At 51.2% G+C, this 15,036-nt stretch overlaps 1 protein-coding gene across 1 annotated transcript in view; it reads right to left on the bottom strand.

Moving 5' to 3' along the window:
* Positions 1-14,142, bottom strand: part of syde2 (synapse defective 1, Rho GTPase, homolog 2 (C. elegans)) — a 54,004-nt gene extending 39,862 nt beyond the window's left edge. Inside the window, exons 1-2 of the mRNA XM_080472678.1 lie at positions 14,030-14,142; positions 989-1,284 (exon numbers count right to left, since the gene is read on the bottom strand). Coding sequence (XP_080328804.1) covers positions 989-1,284; positions 14,030-14,066 — 333 coding nt within the window. The 5' untranslated portion in view covers positions 14,067-14,142. The remainder of the gene's footprint in view (positions 1-988; positions 1,285-14,029) is intronic.
* Positions 14,143-15,036: the final 894 nt, after the last annotated feature.

The raw sequence follows: 15,036 nt of genomic DNA, 5'->3' as shown, positions 1-15,036 counted from the left end.
TTGGAGGTTTATGACATGGCGTGTTATCCTGCTGGAAGTCGCCCTCAGAAGACGGGTCCACTGTGGTCATAAAGGGACGGACATGGTCAGCAGCAATACTCAGGGAGGCTGGGGCCTTGACACCATGCTCAGTTGGTACTGGGGGGCCCAAAGTGTGCCATGAAAATACCCCCCACACCATGACACCACCACCACCAGCAGCACAACCAACACCGGAAGCGCCACCACCAGAAGCACCAGCAGCACCACCACCACCACCACCAGCAGCAGCAGCAACCTGAACCATTGACACAAGGCAGGATGGATCCATGCTTTCATGATGTTGACACCAGATTCTGACCCGACCATCCGAATGTCGCAGCAGAACTGGAGCCTCATCAGACCAGGCAACGTTTTTCCAGTCTTCTATAGTCCAGTGTTGGTGAGCCTGTGGGGGTTGGAGCCTCAGTTTCCTGTTCTTAGCTGACAGGAGTGGCACCCGGGGTGGTCTTCTGCTGCTGGAGCCCCTCCCCCTCAAGGTTCCAGGTGTTGTGCCTTCAGAGACGTTCTCCCGCAGACCTCGGGTGTAGCCAGTGGTTACTGGAGTTACTGCTGCCGCTCTATCAGCTCCAACCAGTCTGGACATTCTCCTCTGACCTCTGGCATCAACAAGACATTTGGCCCACAGAACCGCTGCTCACTGGATCTTTTCTCTTCTCCGGACCATTCTCTGGAAACACTAGAGATGGTTGTGGGTGAAAATCCCAGTAGATCAGCAGTTTCTGAAATACTCAGACCAGCCCGTCTGGTACCAACAACCAAGCCACGTTCAAAGTCACTGAAATCACCCTAGAACTTAGAAATGTGCGTAACGAGCAGTTGGACCGGTGGACCTAATCCAGGGACCAGAGAGTGTATTCCGACATACTTCACTGTTGTTTATTTCTGCTCTCAAATGATGAAACGACTCCTTCCACTCTGGCCCAGGTGAAGGCAGAGCGAGGCTCACCTGAGGCAGCTGCAGGCGGGTGGGCCATGGCGCCGCTCCCCCCGAAGGCCTCCGGTGGTCTGGGGATGGACTGGGAGGAGGAGGAAGATGATGGGAGCCCTGGTCCTCTTCCTCAGTTCCCAGCATGCCCTGCAGCTCGTCCTTGGCGCACTGATTCTTGACCAGCGAGCTCTGCTGAAGCCAGTTGCGCTTCTTGGACACGGTGATGGTGGTGGGCTGCGGTCGCCATGACGCCGGCTCGCCGGGTCGCCCCGCCTCTCGGCTGCTGGTGCAGGTCTGGACCGACTCGACGAAGGCTGAGGGAGCAACGGAGAGAAAGACCAGGAGGTGAAGGGTCATGGAGGAGACACTAACAAAACAACTAGTTGGCATCAGGATCATCACAGATCCTCTCCCATTTAATTAGTTAAAGGAACAACGTCAAAAGATTCAAATAAACATCTGTATCAAGAAAGCCCGTTGATTGGAGGCCGTTACCCTCCTGACTCCTCCTCCTTTCCGTCCTCTCTGCTTTAGACACTAAAAGTCTCTGTTTCATGACTTTTGGATGGACTGTTGTCAACTGACCAGAATCACACCACAACACAGTGCAGTAGAGGAACCAAGTAAAAACACTTGGTTACAGTACTTAAGTAGTGTTTGGGAGTATCTGTACTTTACTTGAGGTTTTCAGTTTATTACAACTTTCACTTTTACTCCATTACATTTCTGCTGGAGACCGTCGTCCCTCGCTACAAGATAAACTGGGACTGTGATGGTGTCGTCACGGTTGGATTAACGGACTGCTGCTGCAGGCTGGCCTGTCTCTTTAAAAAGTGATGCATGATGGGAAATGGAGGCGTCACGTGTTTGTTTAAAGTATTTGAGGTTATTCCACATGTTGAAGCAGCCAGACGGGCAGGTTGTGGTTTTGACTTGATTCAGTCAAACTCGGTTTAGGTTCAACTGGAGTCACACTGTTTTCAGTTTTGTTTTTTTAATTGACGTCCACACTGTACGTCCAGACTAGACGTCCACACTGTACGTCCAGACTAGACGTCCACACTGTACGTCCAGACTAGACGTCCACACTGTACGTCCAGACTAGACGTCCAAACTAGACGTCCACACTGTACGTCCAGACTAGACGTCCAGACTAGACATCCACACTGTACGTCCAGACTAGACGTCCAAACTAGACATCCACACTGTACGTCCAGACTAGACGTCCAGACTGTACGTCCAGACTAGACGTCCAGACTAGACATCCACACTGTACGTCCAGACTAGACGTCCAGACTAGACGTCCAAACTAGACATCCACACTGTACGTCCAGACTAGACATCCAAACTAAACATCCACACTGTACGTCCAGACTAGACATCCAAACTAGAGTAGATGTCCAGACTAGACATCCACACTGTACGTCCAGACTAGACGTCCAAATTACACTAGACGTCCAAACTAGACGTCCAAACTAGACGTCCAGACTAGATGTCCAAACTAGACGTCCAGACTAGACGTCCAGACTAGACGTCCAAACTAGACGTCCAGACTAGACGTCCAAACTAGACGTCCAGACTAGACGTCCAAACTAGACGTCCAAACTAGACGTCCAGACTAGACGTCCAAACTAGACGTCCAGACTAGACGTCCAGACTAGACGTCCAAACTAGACGTCCAGACTAGACGTCCAAACTAGACGTCCAAACTAGACGTCCAAACTAGACGTCCAGACTAGACGTCCAAACTAGACGTCCAGACTAGCCGTCCATCCAAAATCCAGGAAAGACAAACTAAAAGGTTCACTCTGGTTTCCTGAGTTCGTCTCCTGGAAGTATAGAGATACGTGTTGTAGACGTGTCCTGGACCAGTTCTGCTCAGTGAGGTTCTATTATGTATAATCTATATATATGAGCTGACATAAGGGAAGTAGGCTTCAGGCTTGTAATCATGAAAAATATTTCTAGTTGTGTACTTTTACTTTTAGTACTTCAGTACATTACATATGAGGTAGTTTAAGACTTTTACTCAAGTAAATGTTTTTTGGGTGACTTTGACTTTTACTGAAGTAGATTTCAAACAAAGTATCTTTACTTTTACTCAAGTATGCTTTTCCAGTACTTTTTCCAGCTCTGCCACTACACTGCTGTAAGTCTCAGTCACGTCGCGTTTTGAGTCGACTTCTGGAAGATGCAGGGAGTGAGGGAGGGAGGGAAGGGGGAGGGAGGGAGGGGGGGGGGCAGGGAAGGGGGAGGGAGTGAGGGGGGGGGGGGGAGGGAGGGAGGGAAGGGGGAGGGAGTGAGTGAGGGAGGGAGGGAGGGAGGAGGGAGGGAGAGAGGGAGGGAGTGAGGAGGGGGGAGTGAGGGAGGGAGGGGGGGGGGGGGGGTGAGGGAGGGGGGGAGGGACTTGCTACCAATATCTTCCATCACAGCTCCTCAGGAATGAGAAGCAGAATGGAGGAAGGTCAGGGTTTGTAAAGAGGCTGACGATGAGTGCCGCCGCTGGCCATGTGCGCTCAGTGAAAAGGGACAAATAATAAAGAGGGTGGGGACGTTGTCCTTCATGTCCCGACGGAGGGAACAAAGGAGATCCTGCAGGAGGCCAAAGCTCTGCTGCAGGCAGCCGCTCAGGGATCCTCTGAACTCACAGAGCGGCTGCCTGCAGCTCCAATGGCTTCTTCTTTATTTCCATACGGGCAGGAGAAAAACAAGCTGTGTGTGTGTGTGTGTGTGTGTGTGTGTGTGTGTGTGTGTGTGTGTGTGTGTGTGTGTGTGTGTGTGTGTGTGTGTGTGTGTGTGTGTGTGTGTGTGTGTGTGTGTGTGTGTGTGTGTGTGTGTGTGAGAGCAGGGTCTTGCTCTGACTTGTAGAGCAGCCTGCTGTTTCGTCCCTCTCCTGCGGAGCCGGAGATTATTTTCACTCTACAGAATCAAACGTTGAGCTCTGCCATCTCAGTATATACACACACCGTTAAAGCGTATTATTAATCTGCAAGAGTAATAGAGTACATTAAAAAAAAGAAAAAGAAAAATCAGATGGTGTCAAATTACACAAGTTGTACTTCCCAGGCTGAAGAGGCCTTTCTCTGGCTGGCTGCTGACAGGGTTTGCTTTACCTGGAAGTGGCGCCTCCCTGAACAAAGTGTCCCTGAGTTCCTCAACGTCTCCTCAAGTCAAACCTGCAGCCGCCTCAACACAACTCCACCACTGGGTTTGAGAAGGACGTCGGTTCTTACTGGTTCTAACTGGATGAACGTGAGCAGTGAGGAAACTCCACCGTGGTCTGAAAACACCCGCCGAAGAACGGGTCAAAGCTGCTATTGGAATTGAATTAGAAGTGAAACTCTGATGAGATGTGAAGCACATCTGGTCCTGTTTGCTTCTCGGTGCTGAGCTGCCCACTGGACCACCCACTGGACCATCCACTGGACCACCCACTGGACTATCCACTGGACCATCCACTGGACCATCCACTGGACCACCCACTGGACTATCCACTGGACCATCCACTGGACCACCCACTGGACCATCCACTGGACTACCAACTGGACCATCCACTGGACCATCCACTGGACCATCCACTGGACCACCCACTGGACCATCCACTGGACTATCCACTGGACCATCCACTGGACTATCCACTGGACCATCCACTGGACTATCCACTGGACCATCCACTGGACCATCCACTGGACCACCCACTGGACCATCCACTGGACCATCCACCGCTGAGAAACAGGACCAACATAATCTGCTGGAGTTTGTTTTCAGAGGTTCTGGCCTGGCCGTGTTTTTAACCCTTTCAGCTCAACTCTGTCAGCAAGATGTCATCTTATGAAACTTATGAAATATCCATCCAGTCCGGTGTCAGTCTGAGCACCGTCACCCAGAGCACATTGCACCATTAAGAACCTTCCTGTAGGTGGAGAGCCCACAGGAAGGTGGAGAGCCCACAGGAAGGTGGCGCCCGGCGTGGGACTTGAACCCTCTACCTTGAGACTGAGAGTCTGATGCTCTACCTACTGAGCTGGACGGGGGCTCCTTATGAAATATAATAGTGGAAACTTCTACAAAGCAACATTTAAAGGATCATGTTACACTAAATCCACTTCCTGAAGGTTCTCCAGCAGTACTACTCGTCCCCATACCTGGACTGACGTCCCAGAAGTGAAGACAGTCTGTCCTCTCTGTCCCTGGCTTGTTTCAGGTTTTAAAAAGTGTGTTGCTCCAAGCAGCCAATCAGAATCAAACCCTATATAGTGTCATCGGGGGTTTAGCCAATCCCAATCAAGGTAGGCCCTCCCTTTGACTCCTCCCACAATTAGGCAGCTCTGCTCTGGCACATGGCACCACCAGAGGAAGTACTTCCTCCTCTTCCCAAGATGGGCATGTGTGGGCGGAGCCAGTCCAGCTCACACAGACACAGCAGATTCTGAATGTAGCTCCTATGATCCAATATTCAAATGAGGAAAATCAAGGAGGAGCTAGAAACTTAGAATACTGAAGGTTTCTGGACCGACCAGACCAGGAGGAGGAGGAGAACAGGAGGAGGAGGAGGAGGACAGGAGGAGGAGGAGAACAGGAGGAGGAGGAGGAGGAGGAGGAGAACAGGAGGAGGAGGACAGGAGGAGGAGGAGGAGGAGGAGGAGGAGGAGGAGAACAGGAGGAGGAGAACAGGAGGAGGAGGAGGAGAACAGGAGGAGGAGGAGGAGAACAGGAGGAGGAGGAGGTGAACAGGAGGAGGAGGAGAACAGGAGGAGGAGGTGAAGAGGAGGAGGACAGGAGGAGAGGAGGTGAACAGGAGGAGGACAGGAGGAGGAGGAGGTGAACAGGAGGAGGAGGAGGAGGACAGGAGGAGGAGGAGGAGGACAGGAGGAGGAGGAGGAGGACAGGAGGAGGAGGAGGAGGAGGACAGGAGGAGGAGGAGGTGAACAGGAGGAGGAGGAGGAGAACAGGAAGAGGAGGAGGAGGAGAACAGGAGGAGGAGGAGAACAGGAAGAGGAGGAGGAGGTGAACAGGAGGAGGAGGAGAACAGGAGGAGGAGAACAGGAGGAGGAGGAGGAGAACAGAAGGAGGAGTAGGAGGAGGAGGAGGAAGGGGAGGAGGAGAACAGGAGGAGGAGGTGAACAGGAGGAGGAGGAGAACAGGAGGAGGAGGTGAACAGGAGGAGGAGGTGAACAGGAGGAGGAGGTGAACAGGAGGAGGTGAACAGGAGGAGGATGGAATATTTCCTAAAAAATGTATATTAAATATATAATATTAAAATAAGATACATTCGAGACACTTAAAGTTTACGCTGATAGAGAAAATCTGAAGTTTGAAAGCAGCTGAGTTTTCTTCTGTTTGGACTCTTTGTTCAAACCAGAATCGCCCACAAGGGGGCGCCACCCCAGAACGGGAGGTTTAGATTGTCGTTAGCGACTGCTAACTGCTAACAGGACTAGTATAAACGTTGAACCATGTGATTTACAAATGAGCCTGTATTTCATTTTAAACCTCCGGGGATAAGATAAGATAAGATAAGATAAGATAAGATAAGATAAGATAAGATAAGATAAGATAAGATAAGATAAGATAAGATAAGATAAGATAAGATAAGATAAGATAAGATAAGATAAGATAAGATAAGATAAGATAAGATAAGATAAGATAAGCTAAGATAAGATAAGATAAGATAAGATAAGAGATCCTTTATTTATCTCACATGTGGAGAAATGTGCAGTGGTACAACAGTATAGTAAAGAGAAAGAAGTACACATAGCAGAAACTAAAAAAAGCAGATAAAAATACAATATAATAAAAATATGCGCACGGTGCCTATAAGTGTGGACATGTACAGAGTATGTGGGTGGATGTACTGCACACGCATATGTGTACTTTATAAAACCAGCCTCATGTTGTACTTCTTTTTGTTCTTCTGAAGTGTTGATCAGTTTGGGTTATGTATAATTGATAATGAGAGAAGTAGATGAACAAAGCTCATTCAGTTCATGTTAAAAGTTGCTCATGTACTTGATTCCATATAATAATATTTTTTCTAGATTATCCAGAGAAATGTTCTTAAAATGTGTTTACTCTTTAAAGTTAAGACCAAATGACGCATGGTGAAATATCTTTTAACTTACAAAGTTACATGGACATGGTAGTGAAAGAATATTTAGAGGAATACTTTAGGAAAACGAGTATTTTAAAAGAGAAGGGAAGCAGGAAGTGCTGAAGCCTCAGGACGGCGAGCAGCTTGATGGAGTTTTGTTTCAGGGGTCCTTCATACCTGGAGGAGGCGAGTTCTGACACGAACCGCATTCCAGACCTCAGCTCCAGGTTTACAGCCCGGCAGCCGTCTCCCTCCTCCGTCACCGTCTCCCCCCTCCGTCACCGTGTCCCCCGTCACAGTCTCCCCCCTCCGTCACCGTCTCCCTCCCCCGTCACAGTCTCCCCCCTCCGTCACCGTGTCCCACGTCACAGTCTCCCCCCTCCGTAACCATCTCCCTCCTCCGTCACCATCGCCTTCCTCCGTCACCGTTTCCCCCCTCCATCACCATCTCCCCCCTCTGTCACCGTGTCCCCGTCAGTCTCCCCCGTCACCATCTCCCTCCTCCGTCACCGTCTCCCCCCTCCATCACGATCTCCCCCCTCCGTCACCGTGTCCCCCGTCACAGTCTCCCCCCTCCGTAATCATCTCCCTCCTCTGTCACCATCGCCTTCCTCCGTCACCGTCTCCCTCCCCCGTCACAGTCTCCCCCCTCCGTCACCGTGTCCCACGTCACAGTCTCCCCCCTCCGTAACCATCTCCCTCCTCCGTCACCGTCTCCCCCCTCCGTAATCATCTCCCTCCTCTGTCACCATCGCCTTCCTCCGTCACCGTTTCCCCCCTCCATCACCATCTCCCCCCTCTGTCACCGTGTCCCCGTCAGTCTCCCCCGTCACCATCTCCCTCCTCCGTCACCGTCTCCCCCCTCTGTCACCGTGTCCCCGTCAGTCTCCCCCGTCACCATCGCCTTCCTCCGTCACCGTTTCCCCCCTCCATCACCATCTCCCCCCTCCGTCACCGTGTCCCCCGTCACAGTCTCCCCCCTCCGTAACCATCTCCCTCCTCCGTCACCGTCTCCCCCCTCCGTAATCATCTCCCTCCTCTGTCACCATCGCCTTCCTCCGTCACCGTTTCCCCCCTCCATCACCGTCTCCCCCCTCTGTCACCGTGTCCCCGTCAGTCTCCCCTCTCCGTAACCATCTCCCTCCTCCGTCACCGTCTCCCCCCTCTGTCACCGTGTCCCCGTCAGTCTCCCCCCTCCGTAACCATCTCCCTCCTCCGTCACCGTCTCCCCCCTCCGTAATCATCTCCCTCCTCTGTCACCATCGCCTTCCTCCGTCACCGTCTCCCCCCTCCATGACCGTCTCCCGCCTCTGTCACCGTGTCCCCGTCAGTCTCCCCCGTCACCATCTCCCTCCTCCGTCACCGTCTCCCCCCTCTGTCACCGTGTCCCCGTCAGTCTCCCCCGTCACCATCGCCTTCCTCCGTCACCGTCTCCCTCCTCCGTCCTTTCAGCACGCTACAGCGGACAGCATGAGGTGTTTAGATGCTCCAGCACCACCTTTTTTTCTGTTTTGGGCTTTTTATTGATTCAATACAAAGTATATTTCGCTGTACAACCTGTTTCAACCTATATTCACCTGAGATCTAATCCTAGTACCAGTACTCACTCTACACCATCATTTACACCGACAGTAGTACCAGTACTCACTCTACACCATCATTTACACCGACAGTAGTACCAGTACTCACTCTACACCATCATTTACACCGACAGTAGTACCAGTACTCACTCTCACACCATCATTTACACCGACAGTAGTACCAGTACTCACTCTACACCATCATTTACACCGACGGCTCAAACCCACTGAATCCTGACTCTTTTACAAAACATCTTTCATCTCAAGCAACGTTTCCTTTAGCTTGGTGAGTCGACACGTCTTTCTATCGCTCCGTCATCCTTTTCTCTATTGCCTGCCTGCTTCCACAGATCACAGGACACTTATTCTCTCAGCGCGTTGCTGCGTTGCTGCGTTGCTGCGTTGCTGCAGAGGTCGGAGACACCGGGACAGTTTGAGAACTCAGAGAAAAGCTGCTTCACATGTGGAAATAAAAACCCTACTTTCTGACGGTGCTCGGCCGGGGAACCAGGATGTGAGGGCTGACCGAGGGGTTGTAGGACAAGTCGTCTCTCAGAGGTAAACAAACTCAACAAGAGCAGGTAAAGACATTTCTAGGAATTAGTTTGATGAAAAGCCGCAAATAAATGAAAAGGACCAAAACAGTTTGGTGTATTAAAATAAGATCAGTGTTGCATCAAAATTCACTCAAATGATTATAGAACTCCCTCATTCTTCCATATCTGAGTTATGGTGTGGAAATAATTATAAAACTAACAATGTTCCCATTTTTTATTTCACAACAATGAAGCTGATTAATATTAAACTCTAAATAATCCTGTTTCCCAAATCAGAAACACTGAAAATACCATATTGTCCAACCGAAATACACCAGAATGTTTTTGTGTCAAATGTACTGTGAAATCCTTCAAATCAATAATACTGAAAAAATTTAAACTGAAAAAATTTAAACTGAAAAAATTTAAACTGAAAAAATTTTAACTGAAAAAATTTAAACTGAAAAATGGCAGCAGGAGGAGGAACGATAGGAGGAGGAACGACAGGAGGAACAACAGGAGGAGGAACGACAGGAGGAACAACAGGAGGAGGAACGACAAGGAGGAACAACAGGAGGAGGAACGACAGGAGGAGGAACGACAGGAGGAGGAACAACAGGAGGAGGAACGACAGGAGGAACGACAGGAGGAGGAACGACAGGAGGAGGAACAACAGGAGGAGGAACAACAAGGAGGAACAACAAGGAGGAACAACAGGAGGAGGAACAACAGGAGGAACGACAGGAGGAGGAACAACAAGGAGGAACGACAGGAGGAGGAACGACAGGAGGAGGAACGACAGGAGGAGGAACGACAGGAGGAACAACAGGAGGAGGAACGACAGGAGGAGGAACGACAGGAGGAGGAACAACAGGAGGAACAACAGGAGGAGGAACAACAGGAGGAACAACAGGAGGAGGAACGACAGGAGGAGGAACAACAGGAGGAACAACAGGAGGAGGAACAACAAGGAGGAACAACAAGGAGGAACAACAAGGAGGAACAACAGGAGGAGGAACAACAGGAGGAACGACAGGAGGAGGAACAACAGGAGGAGGAACAACAAGGAGGAACAACAAGGAGGAACAACAGGAGGAACAACAGGAGGAGGAACAACAGGAGGAGGAACAACAAGGAGGAACAACAGGAGGAGGAACGACAGGAGGAACGACAGGAGGAGGAACAACAAGGAGGAACAACAGGAGGAGGAACAACAGGAGGAACGACAGGAGGAGGAACAACAGGAGGAACAACAGGAGGAGGAACAACAAGGAGGAACGACAGGAGGAGGAACAACAGGAGGAACGACAGGAGGAGGAACGACAGGAGGAACAACAGGAGGAGGAACAACAGGAGGAACAACAGGAGGAGGAACGACAGGAGGAACGACAGGAGGAGGAACGACAGGAGGAGGAACAACAGGAGGAACAACAGGAGGAGGAACAACAGGAGGAACAACAGGAGGAGGAACGACAGGAGGAACGACAGGAGGAGGAACGACAGGAGGAGGAACAACAGGAGGAACAACAGGAGGAGGAACAACAGGAGGAACAACAGGAGGAGGAACAACAGGAGGAACGACAGGAGGAGGAACAACAGGAGGAACGACAGGAGGAGGAACAACAGGAGGAACGACAGGAGGAGGAACAACAGGAGGAGGAACAACAGGAGGAACGACAGGAGGAGGAACAACAGGAGGAACGACAGGAGGAGGAACAACAGGAGGAACGACAGGAGGAGGAACAACAGGAGGAACAACAGGAGGAGGAACAACAAGGAGGAACGACAGGAGGAGGAACAACAGGAGGAACGACAGGAGGAGGAACGACAGGAGGAGGAACAACAGGAGGAACAACAGGAGGAGGAACAACAGGAGGAGGAACAACAAGGAGGAACGACAGGAGGAGGAACAACAGGAGGAGGAACAACAAGGGGGAACAACAGGAGGAGGAACAACAAGGGGGGGCAGCTGGTGGTCAGGCTGGGTTCCAGTCCTGGTCCAGAACAAAGCTGCAGTGGAGATCAGAGCTGGAAGGGTCCTGACAGGAACCCAGTTCCTCTCCTGGAACTCTTTCCCCTCCCAGACAAAGCAGCTGATCCACTTTCCCACAAGCCTCTTCTCTCTCTCTTTCTTTCTCTCTCTCTCTCTTTCTTTAAGTTCCTCCTTCTTCTTCTCCTCCTCCCTTGGAGAGAGTAAAGTCTTGTCCTCCTCTCAGACAGACTGGGAGGGGTTCCTCGCTGGGAGACATACATTCCTGTTTGGACTCATTCAAATGCAAATGAGGAATCTCAGTGAAGATTGTTTGTCTTCCTTTAGCTGAGACCGTCCTCACTGCATCATTGTCCACATCACTTCCTCCTCAACACTTCAATCTTCTTTCACTGATTCTCTCGTCTCATGGTGTGTTTTTCAAAAACGGGTGATTTAGGCCCCGTTTCCACGACGACGTTTTACCTGACAACACCTCATCCGCTAAAATAAAGGAGAGTTTCCACTGCAGCAGCAGAGACAACGGTGTAGTTAGTCTGCCAGGCCACTGGAGGGCGCTGCTGCTTGATTTAGTAATGAAACTACACAGACGTGTGCAGAGAACAAAACACTATAAAGGTGAAGAGAAAGGAGAGAACCTGACATCCTAGTGGACTGATGAGGAACCAGATGATATCAGGGAGAGTCTCAACTATTAAACTACTGATCTGGACCATAGAACTAGAATATAGACCTATGGGTCGTACCACTACGGGTCGTACCACTACATGTCGTACCACTACGGGTCGTACCACTACGGGTCGTACCACTACGGGTCGGCCATGTTGGGGGGGGGCACACTTGTCAGCAACACACACCTGCACCAGTCCCTGACACATTCATGTCGCTGTAGAATGAGCAGCTCCTCCGTCTTGGGAAGAGATTTAGTCGGTAGTGAAAGAACAAGTCAGGACAGAATGAAACGAGCTCGTGTCTGAACAAGACAATCTTCTGTCCAGGAGGGTTTTGGAACAAGAGGAAGACATTTAGCAGCATAACAGCATCAGTTAATTAGGAACGATTCATTAAGTCAACCAGCAGCATCAAACAATGACGGAGCTTCTCTACATGCTGGTTAGTAGTAGTGAGGTCAGCTCAGCCGCTCACATCAATAACTAATCACTCTTATTAGGTCACAGAGGGGCGACGGTCAAACCCCCGGAACGGCGTCCAGATCCTCAATCCAAGTTACCATGGAGCTGCACACACACACACACACACACACACACACACACACACACACACACACACACACACACACACACACACACACACACACACACACACACACACACACACACACACACACACACACACACACACACACACACACGGGAAGGTTCAGTGTGGACAGAGAGGAACGTCGGAGCAGAACGAGGAGGAAGAACGAGGAGGAAGAACGAGGAGGAAGAACGAGGAGGAAGAACGAGGAAGAACGAGGAGGAAGAACGAGGAGGAAGAACGAGGAAGAACGAGGAGGAAGAACGAGGAGGAAGAACGAGGAGGAAGAACGAGGAGGAAGAACGAGGAGGAAGAACGAGGAAGAACGAGGAGGAAGAACGAGGAGGAAGAACGAGGAGGAAGAACGAGGAAGAACGAGGAGGAAGAACGAGGAGGAAGAACGAGGAGGAAGAACGAGGAGGAAGAACATGAATTCACGTTAAATAAACAAAATCTCTACAAATGTATTTCAGGCAGGAAACGACGCCGTGGCTTTAAGACTGTGAGGCAGCAGGTTACCTTCTGTCTGCCAACATGTCACACTCTATTTCTAGCAGGCAACACACACACACACACACACACACACACACACACACACACACACACACACACACACACACACACACACACACAGGGCGACCATGACAGTAAACAGGCGAGGGTTGGAATCCCTAACAGTGGATATCCGTCCCACTTCCAGAGCCGATACTACAGTAAAGTTTTCCAAGCACATATTCTCACTAGAATGCCATCCTGGAGCAGTTACACCAGGTCAGGAGTACTGAAGTACTCTTGTGTACTCATGTAGTCCCCAGAAGCTGTAAACATTCAAAGTGTGTAGCTCACCAACAGATTAATACCGTGGAATGAAACTAATACGAGTTCACTTTACAGAACTTCCCCCTGGAATAACAAAAGTACTCGGATTCTGATGAACTACTGCTTTAAAGGTATCTTGTAACGTCAGCGTTTGATCATGGGGCTCAGAGGTTTACTGGCTGAATGTATTCTGGAGGAAGGGATTCCCACCTCGTACTATGGTACCTGTACGACAGTACCTGCAGTACAAGGTACCTGTAGTACCTGTAGTACCTGTAGTACCTGTCCACAGACAGATTTGTTGCACAAAATGAAATTAGAGCAAAGTCAGCGGTTTCTTGATACAGATGGTTTCATGTTTTTACAAACTGAACTTCAGCACAAAATCAGAACGTCACATTGCATCTAGTTCATGACAGAACATTATGGGATGTGCACACACACACACACACACACACACACACACACACACACACACACACACACACACACCCCGCCACCGACAGTCTACCAGGAGAGTTAGTAGTGACTGAGGGACTCGACCTTTGACCTGACGTGTCGTTAATTCGGTGTTAAAAAGCTCCTACATGAGAGTGAAGGACAGAACCGCCACCGATTAGAGAATCTTGGAAAGGAAAGCAGGAGGTCTGAGGAGTCTCGTCCCGGCGCTTTGCATCCAGAGGAGGAGCAGGACTCCAGGCAGACCGGACCGGACCGGACCGCCAGACCCGTTCACTAGAGTGGAGGAGGGTCAGGCGTCGGAAGGAAGGGAGGCCGTCCTACCTGGCTGCTGCTGGAGCGACGGAGACCTGGTCCTCATAGTTTTGGTCCCTCGGCCAGATGAAGAGCCTCCGAGGTTAGGCAGGGGACCGGATCGGTCCTGGTCCTGGTCCTGGTCCGGGCCTCCACCAGGGGGCAAAGATGAGCCTTCGATGCGCCGCTTCATCTCGGAGGACAACACGCGGCCCTTGTGCATCCACTCCTGCATCTTGTTGACGGTGACCCCGTGACCTTTGTGGAGCCAGTTGGTCCCCGGCACTGGGACCTGGCTCGGATCCTGCTTGAGGTCCTGACCCTGCTTGAGATCCTGGCCCTGTGGCGCTGGCGCCTCCGTGTTGCTGTCTGAAGACTCAGCGAGGCTGCTGACGGAGCTGCCGCTCTCTATAAACTGCTCGCCCTGGTCTTCCTCGCCACCGCCGGCCCTGAAGACCTCCTGCAATTCAGGCTGCTCACCTCCTCCTGGTCCTGCAGGTCCAGCAGGTCCTGCAGGTCCTCCAGACCGTGTTCTCACTGCTGCACCGGTAAAACAAATGATGGCGCCGTCGCTGGCGGAGCGCAGCAGCATGGGTTTGGTTTTGATGTTGCACAAGTTGGTCTCGCTCCTGCTGCTCCGCCTCCCTGTGAACCGCGACCGCAGGCTGCCGGCGAGGCAGAGCAGCAGGGGGTCTGTGTCCGATCTCCGCCGGGGGCTCTGGTCCCCCCCAGAGGACCAGGAGTCACTGTCCATGTTCCTGATGGACTGCCGGGAGCTGAGACTGCTGCATGAGGAAGTGGCCTGCTGCACGTCCAGGCTGATCCCCTTCATGGCACTGATGAGGAGATAATACGCCTCCTTCAGCTGGTTCCTCAGCCGGTCAGTTTCCTGGGCACTGGGACCGTCGGGGTCTGGACCTGGGTGGTCTGAGGACCCTGGTCCGTCCCTGTCGGGGTCTGATCTGAGGGTCTCATAGAACGGCAGGATTTCATTGTCATAATAATCCTCGTCGTCGCTGCCTGGAGGGAACCTCAGA

This window comes from Lipophrys pholis, assembly GCF_963383615.2.
Source record: "Lipophrys pholis genome assembly, chromosome: 10".
Lineage (NCBI taxonomy): Eukaryota > Metazoa > Chordata > Actinopteri > Blenniiformes > Blenniidae > Lipophrys > Lipophrys pholis.
The sequence above is the reverse complement of the archived record's forward strand: the minus strand, read 5'-3'. Positions and strand labels throughout refer to the sequence as shown.